This window comes from Gracilinanus agilis, chromosome 1, assembly GCF_016433145.1.
Source record: "Gracilinanus agilis isolate LMUSP501 chromosome 1, AgileGrace, whole genome shotgun sequence".
NCBI lineage: Eukaryota > Metazoa > Chordata > Mammalia > Didelphimorphia > Didelphidae > Gracilinanus > Gracilinanus agilis.
Genome location: NC_058130.1, coordinates 311830664 through 311853126, shown reverse-complemented (window position 1 = coordinate 311853126; position 22463 = coordinate 311830664). Strand labels below are relative to the sequence as shown.

The window sequence follows — 22463 nt, the reverse complement described above, 5'->3', positions numbered from 1 at the left end:
ATTAAATTAGGAAAATGTGGGAAAGGTTAAATCAGACATGGCAGCAAACTTTAAATATTATTTTATGTGTTCATAAATGTTTTGAAGATTTTAAATTTTCTTTTGTGTGGTAAATGCAAAAAGTTATTACCTATAATACTTTCTTTAAACACTGCTGGCTCTGGAAACACAGTATGTGTGCTCTAAGGGATAGGCCCTCATTTTTATCTATGCCAAAGTGGTACTTCTCTCATGGCTCTAAACATTAGGAGTTCAAAGAGTTAATAATATACTTCCCCAAAGGCCACATTCCTTTCATGCATTGGATGAAATTCAACAACTCTATCTGTAATAAGTTTTCTATTAAATACCTCTTTGAATTATTTTTCCCTCTCCTAATTTTATATTAAGGCCAAATATCACATGGCTATACTTGGGAACAGAATAATCTGCCACTCTGAAAATTGTGAAGGGACTGAGGTTCTTTGAGAATGGGTTTGCATTCTTTGGCTAGAGATGGATGTTGGGGACAGAAAAGTTCAATCATGTGCTAGCTCAGGTCTACCTATTCTTTACCTGATACTCCTTGGAGCCTGGAGAAAGGCGCTTACGTTGTGCATCAAGTTTAATAAACCTTCTAGCAACAGTCTCCATCTTGGCATGCAAAGTCCTGTACTCATCATACTCTGCATTGAAGTCATCTTTATAATTCTGGCGTTGCTCATGTGAGACAATAGCAATATATTTTCTAATAAAAAATATATGAAGATTAATATTATGAGACAGAATATAAAAACATTAAGTATCATCATTCTGACCAAAGATTTTATTTAAATATTTTTTAAAATGACATCCTTCAATAACGTCTATTTTCATGCTTTCGTTACCAAGCACAAGAAAACTGCCTATGTTCTCTTTGATGAGTTATCATTAAACAAGCTATCAAAGCTTAAGGGTTTAAAGGAAATGCAAGAAAATATAAAACAGCATTAATAATAACGGTGACATAATTAAAATATCTTCAGGTAAAAAATAATAATTTATGGAAAATTTATTCTCTTAAAACTACCATTTCCTGTGCCCCCCCCTCCCAAAATGGGCTACTACCACTCACAGATAACTATATGAAACATTAAGACATAAGGAATCAAGAAGAATTGTAAAGTATTTATAACCACAGGAAAGAATGCTCTAAATCACTAATAATGAGGAAAATGTAAATCAAACAACCCTAAAGTTTTAGTTACTTCATTCCCTGACCAAAAAAGGCAACAGTCAGTGTTGGAGGGGCTGTGAAATGATAGGTAAACTAATTCATTGTTGGTGGAGTTTTGAATTGGTATATTCATTTAGAAAAGCAATTTGGAATTATGCAAATAAAGTGATGAAAAAGTACATACTCTTAGAATCACTAGGAAGTCATCAATAAGAAGCCCTGATAAACATCAAAATATTTATGGCAACACTTTTTGTGATAGTTAAGAATTAGAAACATGGTAGATATCCATTGACTGCGAATGTCTAAACAAAAATTGTGGTACACGAATGCAATGGAATATGGCTGTACTAGAGGAAATGATGTATGCCATGGATACTGAGAAGCATGAAAAGATCTATATGAACTGATGCAGAGTGAAATAAACAGTCAAGAAAATAATATTCACAGCAACCACACCACCAATATAGGTAGAAAAAATATCTAACCAAAAATTCAAAAGAAAATCTGATAAAATTATAAAGATCAAGCATCACTTGATTGAAGAGATATGAGAGGACAAGGTGGAAGTGGGAGGCCCACAGTTACATGTTTTTTTTTTAACTTTTCAATGTTTTGATTGATCAGTGGTGTGGACTTTCCCCCCCTCTCAAAAAATACTATTTGTTATATGGAGAAAGAACTTTGAGACAGTTATAATATTGTAAGATACAGAAGATAGTAATTAAAACTTATTTAAAAATAAAAAAGTCATGAGGAATTTGAATGCTAAATATATAGCCAGAAAAACAATATTATATTTTACAATAGAGCAGTGATTGATTAAATTTGTTTTGTAAAAAGTATATTTTGTCAACTTTGTTTAGTATAATTGATGGACTATCTTGTATTTTTTAAATGTATTTAAAAACATTATTCTGTGAAGGAGTTTGTAGCCTTCACCAGAATGCCAAAAGATTTATGACACAAAAAATTAAGAACTCTTACAAGTGAAGTTCTTCTTTAGTTCTTTAAGAATAACTGGCACAAAGAGTATTTCATAAGGTGCAAGTTTGCATCTTAATTATATCATACCCTTTGCATATATATGTTTGTGTATATATATATATATGTATATATATATATATATATATAGACTATAAAAGAAATGTTATTTATATAGTTCATTTAACAATGGCAAGCAAAAAGACAGAACAGAGTCTATTCTCCTAGGTTGAGAAGCAGAAGACACAAGGATTATAATTATGTCTAATATAGATTCAGAGGTAACAAAAATGCCAAAGGATCAGAACTAGGTTTTCTTTATCATTGAATTTAGTTTTTTGAAAACATATAAATCACCTGGAACTCAGTAGTATACATTTTAAGCTGAGTTTATTATACTCCCTAACATAGGGTTACTTTACATTCAACTCTAATTTAATACAGGATCCTATCAATTTCCTAGTAATGGATATATCACAGATGCTACAGGAAACAGTGATTTAATGCTCCACTTAGTATTTTTATTCATGCTGAGTTGGTATGCAAGTTTAATTTCAGTGTAACTGAGATAGCACAGCCATGCCAATTTCAAGTCATCTTGCTGGCCAAAATTGTCAAAGGAGGGGCAAATTAGTCTTTATTGCAAGTGGATTGCTTTTGCCTGCACACCCAAAGGAAACCCAGGGGAAAAAAAGAGCATTTAGAGAGAATACAAGGTAAAATGGTTACATGGAACATCAAGTTTAGTTTTATTTTACCACTGAAAATATTTATCACTTGCCAGATTCATGATTTCCAGATAAAGTTTTATTTAGTGGTTCCAAACCATTAGGAGACATCCCAAACTGGATTGTATTGTTGTGTTTCTGCTATGGAAATGTTTGGTTATATAGTTTAGAGTCTTGTCAGTATTTTATACTTTCTATTTACACATTTTAAAAAAATTCCTTTTAAGTTTTATTTTAAAAGAAGAAAATTAGCTCTTCTTTTTTGTTAAAGAATGACATTTAAATTGGCACTAGAACAAATAATAAATAGCAATGAAACATGCAAAATAAACTATACTTCTTGTGGCCAACTCCCAATTTTTTTAGGGAATTATTTGCCAAATTTAACACTATTGTTTTTTGCTTTTCATTTTGCCTTCTTTTCTTTGACAATCAGTGTTTGAGATACTTAAGTTAGCAGGATCACCTAGGTGGATGGGATAATAGAAAAGAAAGGCAACTTAGTCCATATCTATTTTGCTAATTATTTAGCATCCTTATAAAAAAGTTTAGTTGGGGTATACTTTTTAGTTAGAACTAATTGTAGAGTTTATGGAGGAATTTTTTGTTCACTAACTTTATCCACTAAAACTAAAGAAAAGAAAAATGGACATGGACACAACTGTTACATTCTCATGAATATTCTCTCCTCATGACAAGTGTTCTGGGTTGGTTCTGTTCACACCTGCAGGATGCATCCTTCTAGTTTCTTTTTCAGGTTGATAATCTCTCAGTTCCATTCCCATTGTGTCAATTTACCTAAAAGCTTCTGTCCTGAGCCCTCTTTTCTTACTCTTGGTGCTTTTATCTCATTTCTTATGTATTCCATTTTTCTATGCTGATAAATCTCAGATCTCTGTATCCAGCTCTCCTCTTTCTTCTGAGTTCTCTTTAGTCAGGCATTTCCAGCTACCTACTAGACCTTATTACCTGGATGTCCCATAGGCATCTCAAACTCACTACATCTTAAACAGAAGCTATTAATCCTTTTCTTTATACCCATTCCTCAAATATTAAATTCTCTGGTTCTGTTTAGTGGGACCATTATTCTTCTAGTCATACGTATTCACAACCTACAAATCATCCAACTTCTCGCTCTCATTCACCCCCAACTCCATATCCAAGATATTACTGACAGGTATTAAGGATTCTGTTTCTTGAATATTTTTCACATTCATTTCTTGACTCATATCACAATTATGATAACTGATCCTTATTACCTCTCATTTAGACAAACTGGCTTTTTAGATCTTTAGTCTTTCCAGCCTTCACAAAACTGTTAAAATGGATATTCCTAAAGCCTAGGTTGGACCATATCTTGGAATGTTAATGGCTCCTGTTCTTCTATGATAAAAGACAAGCTTTTCTACTGGTTATTAAAGCTTTTCCTAATCTGGCTCTAGCTTCCCTTTCTAAGATGATTGACTGCACATGGCTCTTTCTTGCACACTTTATATTCTAGTCAAGCTGTCTGACTTTTTATTATGGCATTTATATAATTCTTATTTCTGCTGTTATGAACAGCCTGAATCCCACTCCCCCATGCCTAGAATAATCTTCCCTTCTCACTTGCCATTGATTATCCCATGGCTTCTAGCTCCCTTCAAAAGCCTCTGCTCACTCAAGTGCCATCTTCAAGAATCCTTTCTTGATTCTTTCAGTCCCCTAACCCTAGATATTGTTTGGTATCTATTTTGTATATATCTTTTATTAACTTGTTGTATTCTCTCCCTCCCCAACCTCCAAGTGGAATGTAAATTCTCTGAGGGCAGGAACTTTCAGTTTTGTATTCTTATTCTCAGTACCTAGCACAGTGCTTAGAACAGAGTACTTCATAAATGTTTACTGATTCACATTGTGGGAAATGCTGGTTAATTATGTTGGAAAACTTCTTAAAAGTATACAAAATCCAAAGATGATGAATAAAGAAGTAAATGCCAGCATGACTGTTAAGGTTTCTCATTTAAACCCACTCATTTTTGTATGTATATGTTAAAAACAGTTACTAGCACAAATTTGTTAATCAAAAAATATCACATGCAAACTTAGAGCTACTTAAATTATGATTTATTTTAAAAAACATAGTCACAAATGCCTCTGAATTTCTATTAGGAACTGAAGATTAAAAAAAATGGTATCCTTTCACATTCCTTAACAATGAATCTGTCATCACTAGTTATGTGGACAGTGGGAGGAGGGGTTGGTTCCGCACAGTAATAGCCAATGTATTACAAATTACATTTTACTATTCTATTGTGGTAGATCCAACATCTATAAAAAAGAATTTAGGATATAGATAATCCTGCCACTTATCATATGAGAGTGGTCAACTTTCAAAGAATAGCACAATTTCTGTGGTGACAAAAAAAGCATCCTCTTTAGCCATGGAATAGGTGCTGTCTCACCAGAGAGCATTGCTGACTGTCAAAGACACTGGAGTGCCAACTCAGCAGACAGTGCGAAGTAGCTGATTTGGTCCTGGCTGCTACTGGTTTTTTTTAGGCTTCTCTAAAGAGCTCTAAAATCACACACTAATTTAATTGAAAGAGATTCTGTTTAGCACTATTTCTTGAATTCCTTTTTAGCTATATGAATAATAACTAAGATGGAAAGCATGCTGGATCTGGAATCCAAAACCCAGCTTGCTATTTACTAGTTATGTTACTTTCTTCAGTTTCTTTATCTAAAAAACCGAGAGGTTTGGATTAGATCAGAAGTGGCAAATTCAAACAGAAATGGGGGCCACGAAACTGTACGTGAGGATCTACTCCATTGTGGACTACATATTGATTTAGAAAACCATATATTAGCATTTTGAATGTTTTATGGTCTTATTTATTTGGTTAAGTATTTCCCAATTACATTTTAGTCTGGTCCTGGCTATAATTTGGGAGTGCTATGGGCCACGAATTTTGACACTTCTGGACAAGATAACCTCTTGTCCAGATGGTCCCTCTTAGCTTCAAATCTATTATCCTATGTTTTAGGGAATTATCATTCATAAATAAGTTTGTTTCTCAAAATAAAGCAATCACAACATCTTATAGTATTATCTAAGGATATATTTTAGGAAGAGAAATTTGGATAGCCCAAAAGTTTGACATGATTTCTAGTAAAGATTTTAGGATGGCAAGTCTATTCAAACTTAGCCTCAATTCCATTTAGCTTTTCATTTTTCATAAATATTTTACATTTGTTTATAATTCATTTTGAACAGGGTTCGCCTGACTCCATTTCTTTATCTTCCTCCTGCTTAGTTATTTTCTATTCCAACAGGACCTATGATACTATAGAAAGCAGATATGGATATCCAAGTCATGATTTCTGTTTAGAAGAACATCCTCAACTTAGCATTTTAATATGTTGGTGACATAATAACTACATATGCATACACACATACCTATCCACACACACACAAAGAAGAACTAGAAGATATAGGCATTGTCCAAATTTTGACATTTTCTCCATTTTAAAAGGGAGAAAATAGACTCTGAGTGTTTGTTCCAATGGTCGAAGGAAAATGTTTTGCTGTCCTTTTTATGATTTAAGAGCATGTTGTAAATCCCAGTGAATCCACATTTACCAATAACTAAGCCTCCCTTTGGGAGCCTACAAAATGACTGCACCCTGACTAAGTCAGGCTTGTCAGCTTTGAAGTATTGGAGAGCTGAATTCTTCCATATTCAAATGCTTCATCTGTCCATGGGAACAAAGAGCAGGATTCTTGTACACTTAAAGGCCATTGAACAGAAGAACAGCCCAGAAGAAGGATGGGGCAGTATTATATGCCTAACCAGGAAAGCCAGTTGGCAGTACTAATTTTAGAAACATCAGCTTTTTAGGGATAGTCCCTTGAGAAGAAAACATTGTCTAAGCATTTTAATTTTTAAGTAAGTCTTAAATTTTCTGATTTGGAAATCATACAGAGAGAATTTGCAGACTTTTAAGCTATCATTCTTTGGTGGCAGATATTCAACTTACATCAAATAATCTGGTAGCTCAATGGTTGATGAAGGATCTGTGGAGGCAGTGCAAACCTCTTTAACTCCTAGGAAGAAACAGAATTTTAATATGTTCATCATCTAATGTGGTTACAATAAACCTCAAGTTCTAATCCAGATCAGAAGCACCCAGAACACTTTTCCTAGAAACTCTATTCTGCCACCTCAATAAGCAACAGTGAGCAAGGAATACAATTGAACATGAACAATAGAGGCCATATGACTAGCTCTACCACGGCCAATACCAGGAGTTGAAAGAGCACCAGCTACTGCAGCGTCTGCACAATAAAGGAATCCAATCTTAACCCAAGGTCAATCTTCTATTATTTCAAGAAAAGTTGTGGCATCTGCACAGCATTCAAGTACTGTGGTGGCAGATGCAGCCAAACAATTGGAGAAACAAGTTTTACATCAACATCTAATTTTCATGGGATTTGAACAAGACAGACAAGACAATAATGTGAGGCAGCAGACTGCTTTAGTCACTGTATTTTTACTGCCATCCTTTTTGAGGGGAAATGTGGAGGAGTATGAAGTCTGCTGAATTGTGCCAAAAGTTTTCCCATCAGTTTTAAGACACACACAATAAGGTAGTGCTATGCCTTAATTCATACTGAAATAACCTCTTAATACTAAACTTTTTTTAAAAGGAAAAGAAAAATAACGTGTCAGTCCCCGAGCATTGTTAGGAAAGTGTGTAAAATCCCCAGAGTATTTCATTTAAGTAAACCACCTTCAAAGAATATGTTTAATGGTTCTTTTAATGAGAGTAAATTTATGCCATCCAAAGTAAAACAAAGCTAATAAACTAAACCTCTATCACTTGCTTGCTGGCAAAATTTAAATCTCCTTTGCAAGAGAAAAATGGACATTTTGCAATTTCATATCCATTTTTTTCTCATTTCCCCCCCCTTTAAAATGCAGATCTCACCTTCCAGAGCATGCAGATTTTTAAGGATCATATGATCAAGGTTTGGATAAAACAAAACAAAACAAAAATTTTTTACACTCTATGATTTTACCCTTGCATGGATACCTGAGCATATGTCATCTGGTCCTTTTCCTGGTCACTAAACAGAGTCTGATTTTTAAATCAAAATTGGAGAATGTGGCTTTAGATTTTCTTTTTGTTTTCTTAGTTCTGGGAAACTCCAAATTCTAACTCAAAAGAAGCTTGAGATTGACACACAGTTAGAATCTGTCATGGAAAAGGAGTATGACTGCTACTGAATTCCTGAGGAAAAATTGAGTCTGGCTAAGAGTCAACTTGACCACCTTAGAAGTCTGAAATAAATTTCCCTAACCATTAAATTGTTCTGGACCCCAGCACTAAGATTAAGCTAGAAAAAGAATTCTATCTTACAGGCAAGGGAGAGGTTAGGAGACAGCATATGTTTAGAGATCTGAATTATGAATTCTAAATGCTGGACTTCTGATGTTCTTATGGGTTTTGAGGAAGATGGCCTCTGTCTCAGACTCTATGAAAATAGAGGGCACAAGTTGACATGCTATCATACCCAAGTTCACATTAATGATAAATTTTACTACAAATTCATTCTGCTGTATCACTTCTATAAATTTTTCCCTGCTATAAGTATTACACAGGAAAAAAAGTTAAGATTAGAGAATTGTACCATTTCAATTATATGCACAAATGTAGAAAGTAAAATATGGCACATTCCTTATTCATATACTTGACTAAAGCACAATATTTTTCTGAGCAATTTTGCCTTAGTCATTGCCTGCATTTATAATTAGCTATAAGACTGAAAGATGAGCTTTGATTCTTCCATTTTTTGGTGAGCTTGACCTTAACTCTTAGAGAAGCAACTCTACAAAGCTAGTATTTTCTTTTGAAAATCAAAAAGTTGAATTGTATTATCAAAGACTTTAAGTTCATTGCAATGATTCCAAGGAAGTACCCCAGAAAGTCTATTGTGTGAATTCTAGTACTTTAGCCATTAATGTTTTCTCTAAACAGTGCTTCTTAGTCTATCTAGATTTTTCTTTTTTTCCCCTTATATATCAAGCTCCTGCCAGAACATGCATACTTTCTGTGTTTTATTGTTCTTAGGAAAAGAGAATATTTGATTTAGGTTTGGATAAAAGAAACTCATGCATCTCAATTATGCTAAATATCTGGGTTAATGGAAATCCAGAATTTTTAAAATTATGTTACTTTACTGATATATACAGAATTATTGTTATAATATAAAACATTTGCACAAGACACCAAATGAATCAACTAGCAACTTATGGAAAATTGGCAAGGCTCTGACTGAAGCTGACATTCAAATTTAATTTCATTTGCAAGTTTCAAAATTTTTTTTTACATTTTCTCACTTCTAATGCTAATTCTAGTAATTCTAATAGATATATCCTTTTTTGAGGGGGGTTAATAAATATTTCTTATTGCTAAATGTTTCTAGTTAAATAAGTATTAAAATGCTATTTGTAGCTGTTATAATGTCTTGTAAAGCTTCAACAAGACCCACTTTCTACAAGAGGCCTAAAAGATATTCTCAGGAGGGCTGATGTAGTCAATACCATTGTATTACTACCAAATACTGCACATGTAAAATCATGTTTAGAAATTCATTAGAAACCAGTAATCCTGAGAGTCCCAACAGCATTCCCACATTATTTTAAAACAGCATTCTTTATGGAAATTTCAAATACCTTCGTTTGAATCCAGACTGGAGTTATTTAGCTTGGCAATTTCATCCTTTGTCTTAAGGTCTTTCTCCTTTTCCTCAATATTTTCAATGTCCTGTTTTTTAATTTGGTCCTTTTCCTTATGTTTTTTAGATTTTTTTTTAGATTTTTTATGTGACATTGAATGTTTTTCTTCCATTGGCTTTGGACACTTTGATAGGATTGAACCGGGTGGTGGGATTTCCAAAGAAGTCCTAGAGGTATATTTGTCCTGCTGGTCCTCAAAGATGCTACTACCATTTTGACTAAAACTGTCAATAGGTAGGTCTTGAGTTCCCCGGCCTTCTGGAGTGCTAGGGGAATTGGAGTTAGAATTTACAGTCTGAGGAGGATTTGAAACTGGAAGGTGGGTTGAAGGAAGAGGTGGTAGAGTTGGGGTGGCGGCAGCTGCAGGAGGAGGAGGTGGTGGTGGAGGAGGAGGAGGAGGTGGTGGTGGTGGTGGAGCATGGGTGGAATTCAAATGACCGTTTAATGTTGGGTGAACTCTATTTGTTAGATGAGATATCCGTGTTTTTTTATTCATTAAGGGATCTGTGAAATCTGAATCCAAAAGGCGTTTCTGAAAAACAATAATAGGAAGGAATAAAAACAGGTTAGTTGGCACCAATATGGAACACAAAATTTAAATGACTGGTTAATGCACATCCAGTAGAATAGCCTTGCTCACACCTTAATGCTAATGGTGAAACATTAACTTTTTCTCAAGCATCAGCAACAACAACAAAAAAAGTGAAGTCATCTAACAGTCTGGTTCATTGACATTTCTTAGGAGATGGTATTCAAATCCATCTGATCAGATCACCACCTCTCTCTAAATGCTTCTGTCACAGAGATCTTAGGGCATAGTAATAGCACTAAATAAAGCAAGTAATCCAGCTCTGTTGGCCACAGCTGACCTAGTTTTAAACAGTGTGAGGAGGGAGCAATTTATACCATTTCATCCTGTGAGAACTAACGAGACCTGGCAAAAAGCAATAGGCCAACACTTATTTAGTCTCTCCTAATGTGCGAAAATGTTCTGGCTTTAAAATTAATATTATAGCTCACAAATTTATTATTTCATCTATTTTGGAACAAGTGCTTGTACTAGTAATGTCTAAACCACCAATCTTTCCAGAAATGCTACTACATTTTTACTCAAATATTCATTCACTAAGTTAGAATGATAAATAATGACAGCTAGCATTTCATATAGTGCTTTCAAATTGATAGTATTTGATCTCATTTTATTCTCATAACAACCCTAGGAGATAGGTGCTATTATTATCCTCATTCTACAGATGAGAAGTTAAGTGATGTGCCTAGGGCCACACAGCTGGTGAGTATCTAAAGACATATTTGAATTCAGGTTCTTCTGACTCTATGTGTAATGCTCTATCAAAGGTGCTTTCTAGGTCATGAGAGAGCCAAGTGGCATTGGCAAAAATGATAGGGGATGTTTTCATCTTAACCAAGAGAATAACTACTGTCACAAAGTTATAGATAGATATATAATCCATCTACACCAGGGGGTTATTTATTAACCATGGATCCCAAAGGAGTTCCTAGGTAGATTTTAGAAGGTTGGTGAAGTTGGATGGGACAAAAATTATATCTCTATTTTCATTAACCTTTAACTGAAATTTAACATTTTCTTCAGGACTTAAAAACATTAGTCTGAGAAAGGGGTCTGCAGAGTGCACCAGGCTGCTAAACGGGTCAATGACACAAAAAAGATTTAAGAACCTCCTTTACTATATATAGAAAAGATAACCTTTAAATAAAAAGTGAGGCAAGGCAGTTCCATGTACAAGTTATAGATTTAAAATTAAATGTAGGGGGCAGATAGGTGGCTCAGTAGATTGAGAGTCAGGCCTAGAGATGGGAGGTCCTAGGTTCAAATCTGGTCACGGACACTTCCTAGGCTGGGTGACCCTGGGCAAGTCACTTAATTCCCCATTGCCTAGTCCTTACCATTCTTTTGCCTTAGAACCAATACACAGTATTAATTCCAAGATGGAAGGTAAGGGTCAAAAAAAAATTTTTTTTAATTAAATGTAATATAATACTATATAGGCTTCATGTATGATACAAACAACATAAGGACTTACCAATTCATTCATCTACCCTCTCCCTATAGAAGTGAAGCTGCTACAGAGTAAGAGCAAAGCCACAAATCAAAAGTTTTATTTTTTCCTCTGCTCCAAAATATTTCCTAATAGCTGGGGGTAAGTTTCTTAACAAGAAGAGTAGAGATGTTATGCTCCTGAGATAATGATGAGAATGAATTAACAGCTGTCATTAAACCTAAGGCATGCTTCATTACTCTTTACCACAGGTCACTTCTATTCTCAGGCCTGGGCATGTGTGCCTAGAGTGGGAGGTCTATTCTGGTCAGCAGTACCACCAGGGATCTGGGTCAACTGCCAAGAATAAATGATCAAATTTGTTCAAGACTGCTTCAGAAGTGTGGGGCAGAAGCAGAATATGTTCAATCTTAGGCAGATTGGTTCTGATTTAACCCAGAATTGCTCTGATCTCCCTCTGGAGTAGGCCTAATGCACTGGGGGATAATTCCAAGCAAGGGGGATCACTCTGGGACACCCAACTTCAAAGAGATTACAACCCAACTGGCCTCTGGGAGTTGAGAGGCATGGCAAATGGTTGTTTGCTTCCTTTCATTCAGTGATAGACTTCTAATAATAGCGATGATCCTTTTATTTAATGCTTTAAGACAAAAAAATAAAAAAAACACACTAACAGTGAAATTTTTATTGTCTTTAATTTGAGTTCAAAATTCTTTTTTTCCTACCCCTGGAACATAGAGAAAAATGTTTCCTTTGAACCTAAAAGGATATTAAAAACAAACTTACTTGAAAGCATTTTTTCCTTCCTGAAAAGGGATGTGAAAATTAAGCTCTTAAAAAAGTAAATTAGGCTTTAAATATATTAAGGAAGGCCTCCAGCAGTTTAAGGAGATTATCTAAGGAGAATTTATTAGAAAGAAATGGCTAAGAATTAATCAGGGTGAATGAAGTGTTGAAGGGTTGCAATTTACACCAGTAGAAGGTCTGCCTACACCAAAGGAGAGAGAATAGTTCCATTTAAATATTCAAGGGAAATGGTGAATGCTTTTACAAAACAAATTATTCTGTAGTATGAATCGTTACCTTCTATATTTATAATATTTGGCTGTCTTTAAGAAGTGGTACACAGTGTACTTTTTTTTAAATCATTTTTTCTTTTTGGGACTTTTAAGAAAATTGCTAAAAAGGTTAAAAAAAATTCAAGTTATACGTGTTTCTAGTTAAGATTAAATTTCCTGAATTTCCTGTAGTAAATCACAGAATCATGGGGCTGGAAGGGACTTGAGAGTCATCTAGTCAGTTATCAATGGAATTGAAGTAATCCTGCTATGGATATATAAACTTTCAGAACAACTACAATTTCATCTGTTGCACCAGAGGGTCAAAGTGAAGCATTCCCATTAAGTTGCCACCAGGAGTGGAAAGAGCACTGGACTGAGAGCCAAGAGTCCTGGGTTCTAGTCCTGACTCTGCCTCTCTCCAAGTGATATGGCCTTCAGCAATCACTTCCCCACTGTGGGCCTCAGTTCCTTGATTTTCTATAATCAGGGTTAGACTTGATGATCTCCAAGGTCCTTTTCAGCTCTAACATTCTATGATTCTATGATTTTATGAAATACCTGAGAAGGAGAAGATGCAGCATCTTTATTAGAACATATAGGAGATTCTGAACCGGTGGTGCTGGTAGCATTCTGAGGAGATGGATTTAATTTTCTGTAAAGGACACACATGTTCCAGGTTATACTAAAGATTTCATCAAGATTTTAAAGAGAAAGTTTACCCCCTTGCTTCTCCTTCCCACCCCTTAAGTCAAAGCAACATAAGTACCAATGTTTAGCATCCTAATTTTATTCTTCCCCTTAAAAAACAACAAAACAACTTACCTAGATAGCACTAATTCCAGTGACTGTCTGTCTATCTCATTGTATCCAGGCCAATCTTTTTGGAGTTCCTTAAATACATAATCCTTTAAGGTATAAGAAAGGTCCTTAGGATTCAGGTTGGCTACCTACAGCAAAGACCAAAAAAATATAACCTTAGACTAATTTGTAAATGAAACTCCACTGGTTTCTTATCATCTCCAGAATAAATTATAAAGTCTTCTCTTTGGCATTTAAATCCCAAAGTTTTTATTTGCTTGTATTTTTGTTTTTTGTTTTTATTTCCAGTGTCTGGCACTGATTTAGTAAATGCATGCTGACTCACAACTATAAGCTACTTAATACTTCTGCTTGTACAGAACCAGCAGGAACCTTTACAATTTACACTTAAAAGCCACTACTGAATTAATTAGCATATTAGAGATGGCTGATTTGGTACATAGTACATTTCATTAAACACCCCTTTTTATTTTGCAAACTCTGGGTTGGTGTTTTTTATCCCTTTGTGGGCATTTAAATGTTTTCCTCATGAAAGGCTTTTTCACTTTTATAATACTATAATGTGCAAAGACATGTAGGAAAAATTCATTAGGACAGATGAGGAGAAAAAAGTATTTCTTGGATACATTTATCCCCATTTTTCTAATCACAGGTTTGCAGTTATGTTTACTAATATCTCTATATATGTCTAGTTATAGCAATATTACTCTCAAAAGGGAGTTAATCTTCAAATTATCTGTGTTCTCTACAAACATATTGCTTACAAGGACACAAAAACAAATGTGCATGTGAATTAAGTTAAAACTCCTTAAACTTTCACCATAAGAAATATTCCTCTGGCCATAGTATAGAAATATAGAAATATAGAAGAAGGGATGTGATTACACTGCTAATTAATGTTTGTTTTTACCAAGTCTGACAACTTGTTTATAATACACATTCAAGCCTCTATAGATATTTAAATAGATTTTAAATAACATTCTCCTACCTACCTTTCACTAGTTAATATGATCATTATTCCAGGAGCACTATAGGCATAATACAAAGTTAAAGGGAAATAGGTGTATCAATTTATTTTTCTTTATTTTTTACCTCTCTTTGTTTATTACCTATCCACTGATGCCATCAATTTCACAAATGTGTGGATCCAGAAGGAATTAATTATTTGAAGTTACTGTAACCCATCTATGACTTAGTAGATCAGTTTTAGGGAAATGACTGAGGCACAAAGAGGTTGCTGGACTTCCTAGGGGTTACACAACCAAATGTCAGAGTGTGTAAATGGCACCAGGAATAATGTCACCCCACCCAACTTAGAATTAAGTGGGGAGGGGGAGGTCTGTGACCCACATGCGATTGTAAGTGACAAATCAAAAACAAGTGACTGCCCTTTGGGCAGTCCAAAACAGCATTCAGGCTGCCATTTGTCCATGTGAAACTGGAGGTGGATGCAGGAAGTGACGAAAGCTGCTATCTTTTAAATATGATGGGAACTTCCTGTGGAGGGCTTTTGGTGCTTTAAACTTGGTGTGGAAGGAGCTCAGGTAAGATCTCAGCCTGCTTCCCTTTGAATTGTCACATGGATAAGTCAGGCTGACTCTCTTTCTCTTCCCTTGGCTCTTCTGGAGGCTCTACCCTCAAGGAGGCCTCTCTTCTTAGAGGAGGCCTTGTGGCTAGAAGCCTTGTTTAATCAACCTCTGTGCCTCCCTTGGTTCAGGCCTCTGGTCCAGGCCAGAGTTTCTCTCTCTCATTTTCCCTACCTTCAACTTTCCTAAGTGTTAAATAAACCACCATAAAAATCATCCTGACTTGAGTCTTTTATTTGAAATCGAGTAATCAATTTCTGGCAACCAAACTTTAAATATCCAGTCCAACCATAATCTTTCCCATTTTCCCCCTTTACAAGAGGCATTATCTGAATACAGGTCTTCCTTTCCAACTCTAAGCCCATCACTCATCTTCACTATGCCATTTGTACATATGATATAAAAATTAATAGAAACTATTAGTGTTGTGTTAGAAAAATTGTAAATGAAAATTAACATTAAGTTATATTTGCAGTATTTTTAAGCAAGGTCACCAGATTTTTAGAGTGCAATTCCATTTTTCCATGAGAAATCCTTAGGCTTCCCACTATCCTTAATGAAATTAATGACTATTGTCCTCTTTAATAATCTGTATCCACATCTCTGGTTATCCTGACCACTATGATAGACATGAGACCAAAATTTTTCAGGCCATGATGGAAGCTGAATTATGATTTACAATTTGGGGTATCACACTTCTATTGAATGATTGATGAATTTCAGGTTATTAATAGTGGAAATATTAGTTTCACTTAAATGAAAAGTCAGTCTTAAAAAATTATGTCAATATAGTCTCTCTTTAATTTTTAATTTTTATATTTAAGAGTGCTTTTAAAACTCTCTTTGGTTTGAAGATTTTTTTGATGTTATCTTTTGAAAATGAAACCAGTTATTTTGACATTAGATCACAAAGGCACTGTGGAAAGAAAGTAAACCCTGGAGTCAAGAAGACCTGAATTTAATTTCTGCCTTTCCAATGTGCTGGATGTGTAACTGATGACAAGTCAGTTCACCTTCTGTTTTCTTGGGCAACTTCATAAGATTATAAATTATAGAAGAACTGTTGATATGCCTTGGTAGAAGGAGTTTCCACAGTGACATCCAAGTTAATTCTAGAAAAGGAAAATGGAGACCTAATCTGAATGCCTAGATAATTCGAATAGGAAAACCCAATGATTTTTTTGCTTTATCAGGCTACCAAAGGCTGTCCTGGATTAAATTATAAATTAGTCACTGCAGTGTTTCCTTTCTAAGTATAAACTCGGTTTTAACATTTGAGCTGGTTTTCCCGTGCCAGGAAAATAGCCTCATAAGAATATTCTCTAGAGAAATACAAGGAAAAATTAAAAACAAAGTCATATGTGTTATTTGAATAAGGAAAAAGTTATCAAAGTTTCCAAAAATATTAAGCTAATTTTAAATTTAGGTATAATTATCTTAGCCAGAGTTTAGTCCGAGGAGCTATCAACTTGCTGAATTAACAACTTTCAAAGGATGACTTGTAATAATCAGGTTGAGCAACAAATCAGCAAACATCCCTATTGGCAGAGGAGGAAAGGATTACTTTGGGCAACTTTTCAACTTTTATTACTCAGGAGAGGATTAACCAGTTTGTGTATGATCCTGTGTTCTTTCTCTTTCCCCCTTTTATATGTACTTTTGGGCAATCTTGCTATTTATTTCCATGGATATCAGAGAGAAAGGAAAGGCAGTAAAATTTTAATCAATACATTTTTGAGTTGTACAGATGAAAATTTAGATTGAATTAAATTAAATGTAATTTGATACTTTAAGTATTTAAGTGTCTGTTCAATGTAAGGCATAGGGGACAAAAAAACGAAATTGAATTAGGCTCTGCCCTCAAGAAACTTCTGTTTTACTTGGGAAAGGTACTACAATTAAAAATCATTTTTGTCAAGTGTTGGGGAGGGCAGGCAAACAGAAGTTCACATTACTGATTTAAAGGAAGTTTTTGTATTTTTGGTGAATTTCTTCTATTTGCCTTGGCCTTCTTAACGTTAATTGTGCCAGATGGCTCCAAGGGAGTCAGAATATAGTCAAGAATTACTAATGTGGGATCCTCACCTATTAAAATCCCAAAATGACTCACCCAAATGCTTCATTTATTCATGTTTCATGAATACTCAAGGTTTTATACATCTTTATATACATATAATATACATATGTATGGTTACTTTAGGCTTCTCAACCCCATGTTTATCATAAGTTTTATTAAACTGTCACCTCCCTACTCCAATGCAATAATTTCATTTGTTTAATTTGTAACTCAGTCTGCCTGTGGTACACACAATTCCCCCAAAGAACTCTCTGCCATATGAACTTAAAACTGATTTTGTTTCTTGAGTTGCTTTAAAGAAAATTCAAATCATCTAACACCCCAGGATATGATTGTATAAGTGCTGGGATGGGACACATTGAATGTCTGCTATCTTTGCTCTAATCTGCATATCATTTAAGATAGTTCCATGAACATATTAGACATTTGGTAAGGGAATAAAATGATTTTAGTCTTGGAAGTAATAGATTAAGGTTTTTAGTGAAACTTTATATCTACTCCTAACATGGAATTGTTTTAAGAAAAAACAAAGAATAAGAATTCCTAAACCCATAACTATAATAAAAGGTCTTAATGCTATTCAAACTTGAATAGTTTCATAAATTAAGAGGCTAATACTATCAACTTAAGAATTAACGTTCAATTTACTAGACTCATACCCATGATTATGATGCTAATAAGTACTAATGGTCACTTCAAATTCTCCCCAAATTCATAACCTAAATACACATTTTGTCTGCAGAAAAATGAAGTTCTAGTAAATGTAGTACATGGAAAGGGCTGGATAAGAAGGATAGCAATAAAGAATCATTAATAAAACTCATATTCTAAATTGATCTGTACTTCTAAAAATGTATTAGCCAAAGTCATACACAACAAATTAGAAAAAAAAAAGACAACTGTCAAACTCCTATTTGTGTCTAAGTCAATGGAAACTGGGACAATTGTTCAAGTAACTCAATAAAAAGTGTGAAATACTCTTTCTTGCTTACATATTCTAGATCATAATTTCAAGAAGGAAAGGGTCTTTAGAGGCCATTTACCTTCTCTCTGGTTTGCCTTTCCCATTTAACAGATAAGGAAAAACTGTAGCCCAATGAGATTAAGTGACCTACCCGAGATTACATGGTAGTAAATGGCATGACTGGGATACAAATACATTCATCTGTGAGGTAGATAGAGGTCACAGGTTAAATGAATTGCTCAAGGTCTTGTAACTTTGATTTAGAATCCAAATGTCCAAACTCCAGGTCCAAGAATGCTTTCCCAATGGCTCACTGAAGTTTGGGGCCTGCATATTCCTTTAGTTTACTGTCTAAGACAAGAATTTTAAATTTTCTATTTCTATTTAGAATGTTTTAGCTTATAAATACTACACCTAAAATGAATGAATTAAATGGCTGCCCTGAGATAGTTCAGCTTCACATAAGTTATGCTATTTAAACTGTCCCTTTACTAAATTGATCCTGTCAGTTCTCTATTTTAAAGAGAAACAAGCCAGCTTAATTGAAGTTGAGGATCTCTCTCCAGAAGATGAAGATGGTGAGAGGAACGACCACAAAAATTAAACTGGTCTCACCTGTTGAAGGATAGCTCCAAGGGAGTTCTTGTCTTTTTGATTAACACCATCTTTCTGTAATCTGGCAAGTAGCTCTGGTTTCTTGTAAGTCTTCAGTGCCAGGAGGTGAATCACCCTGTCTCTATAGGGCCGCTGAGAAATATTGTTGTTTAAATGGATCTTTCGTATTGTATTTGCAGGGTTAATAGGAGTTGACCTTTTCCTCTCAGGTACTGCATCTGGAACGACTTGAGGTGCTTTCCGAATCTGTACTCTTTTACCTAGGTCCATTGGAAAAGACAATAGTCAATGATTTTGTGCTATGATAAGCACCTGTCAGTGTTCTGAGGTAGCTATCTTCACATTTCATACATGTGAATCTTCTAAAGGCCATCTTTTTGTTTTCCCTAATTCATTACCTCAAAGTTCTTTTTAACATTGCAATTTTTCACCTAGAACTTGATAATCCTAAAGAAGATGAAGAAGCACTTGGAATGTGATAGCACATGATTTTGCAGGGCTGGGGTCACAAAATGTTGTCTGTTTTTTTTAAGTTTTGAGTATGTAAAATTATTTGCCTATTACTGCCAATTACTGAGGCAAATAATAATTCAAAGTAAGGTTTAAGGATTTCTCTATCAGATCAGGTTTAAGTGCAATTCCTGAGGTCTAGAGAATTAAGTCCCAAAGGGACCAGAGATAGGGCTATAACCTTTAGTTAAATATTCTTTATTTTAAAAAAAATGACATAATCACTAACAAAGATGAACATTCCAGTATACACAGAATAAAAAGAAGACTGTATATGAAAACATTAACTTCTATGTCAGTTTGTTTTTCTCTGCTGTATATAAATCTAGAAAATCACAAGGCATGATTAATAAAAATTGTTCTAGACTGCACTGAGAATGGGCTGAATGACAATTATGCAAATGTTATATTAACCTTTTCATTTCAGGCAGAAACTATAGGGCTAGAACCTACTAATTATATGTTCTTATCGATGGTTGAACTAGAAACTTTGGAAGCTGAAAAAAACATTTTCAAAAATGGTCAAATAAGCAGATCTTCATTCCTCAGCAATGGAAGGATGGTGAGTAGTTTATGCCTCTGTAAAAAGAAAAAGGAGGCCTTTCCCATTCTCTTTATGTAAACCATATCCATATGAAAACCCATATCCTTTTGAGAACCTAAATCTTACTAAGTTCTGCTTTATATCTGATATTGATGTATCTTGTAGATATAGAAAGTTTGGCTGCAACAGGCATTGTGTACCTAAGTACACAATTTATTGAACAATTTTTTTTTTTTTGGTAAAAAGACTTACTGTGATTTTTGTGTTATCTGGGGCTCATCTAGTTTTGATCCCCTTCCATAGGTTGTTTGAAGAGTAGTCATGCCAATGCTCCTTAGTTAAATAGCTGTTTAGATTATTAAAATGACAGCCTAACACACCAGACCACTGAGTAAGACTAACTGGCTTCAAATATTTCAGAAAAAAACGTAAATGCTGGAGTTCAGGCTCTAAATGATCTTGTACAGTAGCTTTATAACTAAGGTTAGAACATGGAGGGTAAAGAAAAGGAGGAGTGGTGTGGAGAGATGGCTTATTTTTTATTCTCAAGCAAAGTTAAGGGCAAAGTTTGAATGCCTTTTTAATTTTAGCATCTGGACACGGCACATGGCAAAAACCGTTCCTCAAAGAACACAACAAAGACCCTCCAGAAAGATGGGAAGGTCTAAAGACTATAGGATGAAATGGAAAAGAATTAAGATTTTTTTAAAAAAAGCTTTTTTTGTTTCCCCTCTAATTTTAGAGATTATTGGAGTGTTTGGAAATAAACACAATTTCTAACAATGATGAGCAAATCTTTCTACCCTTGATCTTAGCTAAGCACAAAGTAAACAGGTGGTTTCATGGTCAAGAGCAAGATAAATGTTAACAAATACAAAAGGTAGTAAAAAACTTTCACTATATGGCAGTTTACTTCACCCTCTCCTAATATATATGCTTTTTCCCCATATGGAGGCCAGGGTTCTAGTTTAGTTTGATCTTTCCTCAAGGCACTTTCTTCCCTGAGAACAGGCAATGAGACAGATAAGTGAAGAAGGGGTAATTTGGTTATAAGAGCACAGGAGTGATGTCAGAGTAGTGACATAGGAAAAAAGTCTAGGCAGGATCCTAGTACTGGCCAGGTAATCTGGCCCCTTTTGATCTAGTTGTTATAACTAGCTGCTTAGCTTGAAATGAGAACCTATGGTGTGGAGCCAATGAGTTATTTGTAGCAAACATTTACACATCCTTTTGCCAACTCTAAGGTTTCTATTCAATTCAGGAAAGAGACTATGGAAGAAAGAAAACATTAGTGACAAAAAAAGGCAGAAAAATAAAGCAGGAAGTATTAAGTACAAGGGGCAAGGGTAGGGGTGGGGAAAACATCTTTTTTTTTTTTTTAAATCCTAGAAAAGTCCCTTTAATGAAACCTGTGGGAGAACCTAATTCTCTTTCCAGACCCAACTTCTAATCAATCCCTAGAGCTTTTTATATAACTGGTGGTAGCAGATCTGACTGTGCTGTGTGACCTGGGGACTGCTCTTCTGAATCTATACTTCACTATATTAAGAGAGATACTTAACACTTGGATACAACCAGGAAGTTATTGATATTTCTTCCACTCAAATTGAGACAGAGAGTTAGAGAATAGTTATCTACATCTGACAACTATCAAATAAATAAGCCAGCTAAAACAAAGACAAAAAATATCATGTCCCAGAAAGAGGGTGGATACTGCCAACTGGCTTTCTGAAATTGTTTTTCTGGCCTGTGGGAGGAAAAAAATAAAAGACCCTGGCTTGGCAACAGAAAGCCAATATTGGGTTTTAAAAACACCAGTAGTTAGTATGGAGATGCTGTATGTTAATATGGCCCATTGAACATATAAGCATAAACTTACATAATATATAATCATTTTTTTGAAATTTTATTTTTTAGAAAAATTTTCCATGGTTACATGATTCATGTTCTTACTCTCCCCTCTATTCCCCCCATGCACATTTCCACTGGTTTTTACATGTATCATTGAATATGTCATTTTTTGAAAGGCAACAAATACACATAAACACACAAATACAAACATATACTGCTCATACATTTTTTAAAGGGGAGAAATAGACATAGCCCTGGAAATCATATTTGTTTTATTTATTTCTATCTAGAAAAATCAATGGCCAATAACACACACTTGGAAACATCACTATATAAAAAAATATGCTTATAAGCATTAACAAGATTGTATAGAGAAAGGAAAAACCAATGAACAGATTAGGAATTTTTATTAAGTAATAAGAAATTTGGTGGACTGGCAAAAGGAGCTATGTCCAGTATTCTCTTAGCAAAGACTATATATATAAAAACACTTGTGGGAAACTGTTGCTAAAAATAGAAATATTATAGAAGGAATAAGAATATGTATTCCCATTTAATATCGATCCTTCACTCCCATGCAGGCTGTGGATTTCCAGGCCTTTCAGTCTAGATAGCTCACTGTTGCCTCTGTGTAATGAGTCTCTACCCACTGATATGAAGCTATAGTACAGAAAACCATGATGCACGGGGGGGGGGGGGGGGGGGGGG

At 34.7% G+C, this 22463-nt stretch overlaps 1 protein-coding gene across 1 annotated transcript in view; it reads right to left on the bottom strand.

The window, feature by feature from the left end:
• ELL2 (elongation factor for RNA polymerase II 2) overlaps nucleotides 1-22463 on the bottom strand; it is a 96513-nt gene that overhangs the window by 2299 nt on the left and 71751 nt on the right. Inside the window, exons 5-10 of the mRNA XM_044662691.1 lie at nucleotides 18851-19110; nucleotides 13612-13736; nucleotides 13348-13441; nucleotides 9627-10221; nucleotides 6928-6994; nucleotides 556-727 (exon numbers count right to left, since the gene is read on the bottom strand). Coding sequence (XP_044518626.1) covers nucleotides 556-727; nucleotides 6928-6994; nucleotides 9627-10221; nucleotides 13348-13441; nucleotides 13612-13736; nucleotides 18851-19110 — 1313 coding nt within the window. The remainder of the gene's footprint in view (nucleotides 1-555; nucleotides 728-6927; nucleotides 6995-9626; nucleotides 10222-13347; nucleotides 13442-13611; nucleotides 13737-18850; nucleotides 19111-22463) is intronic.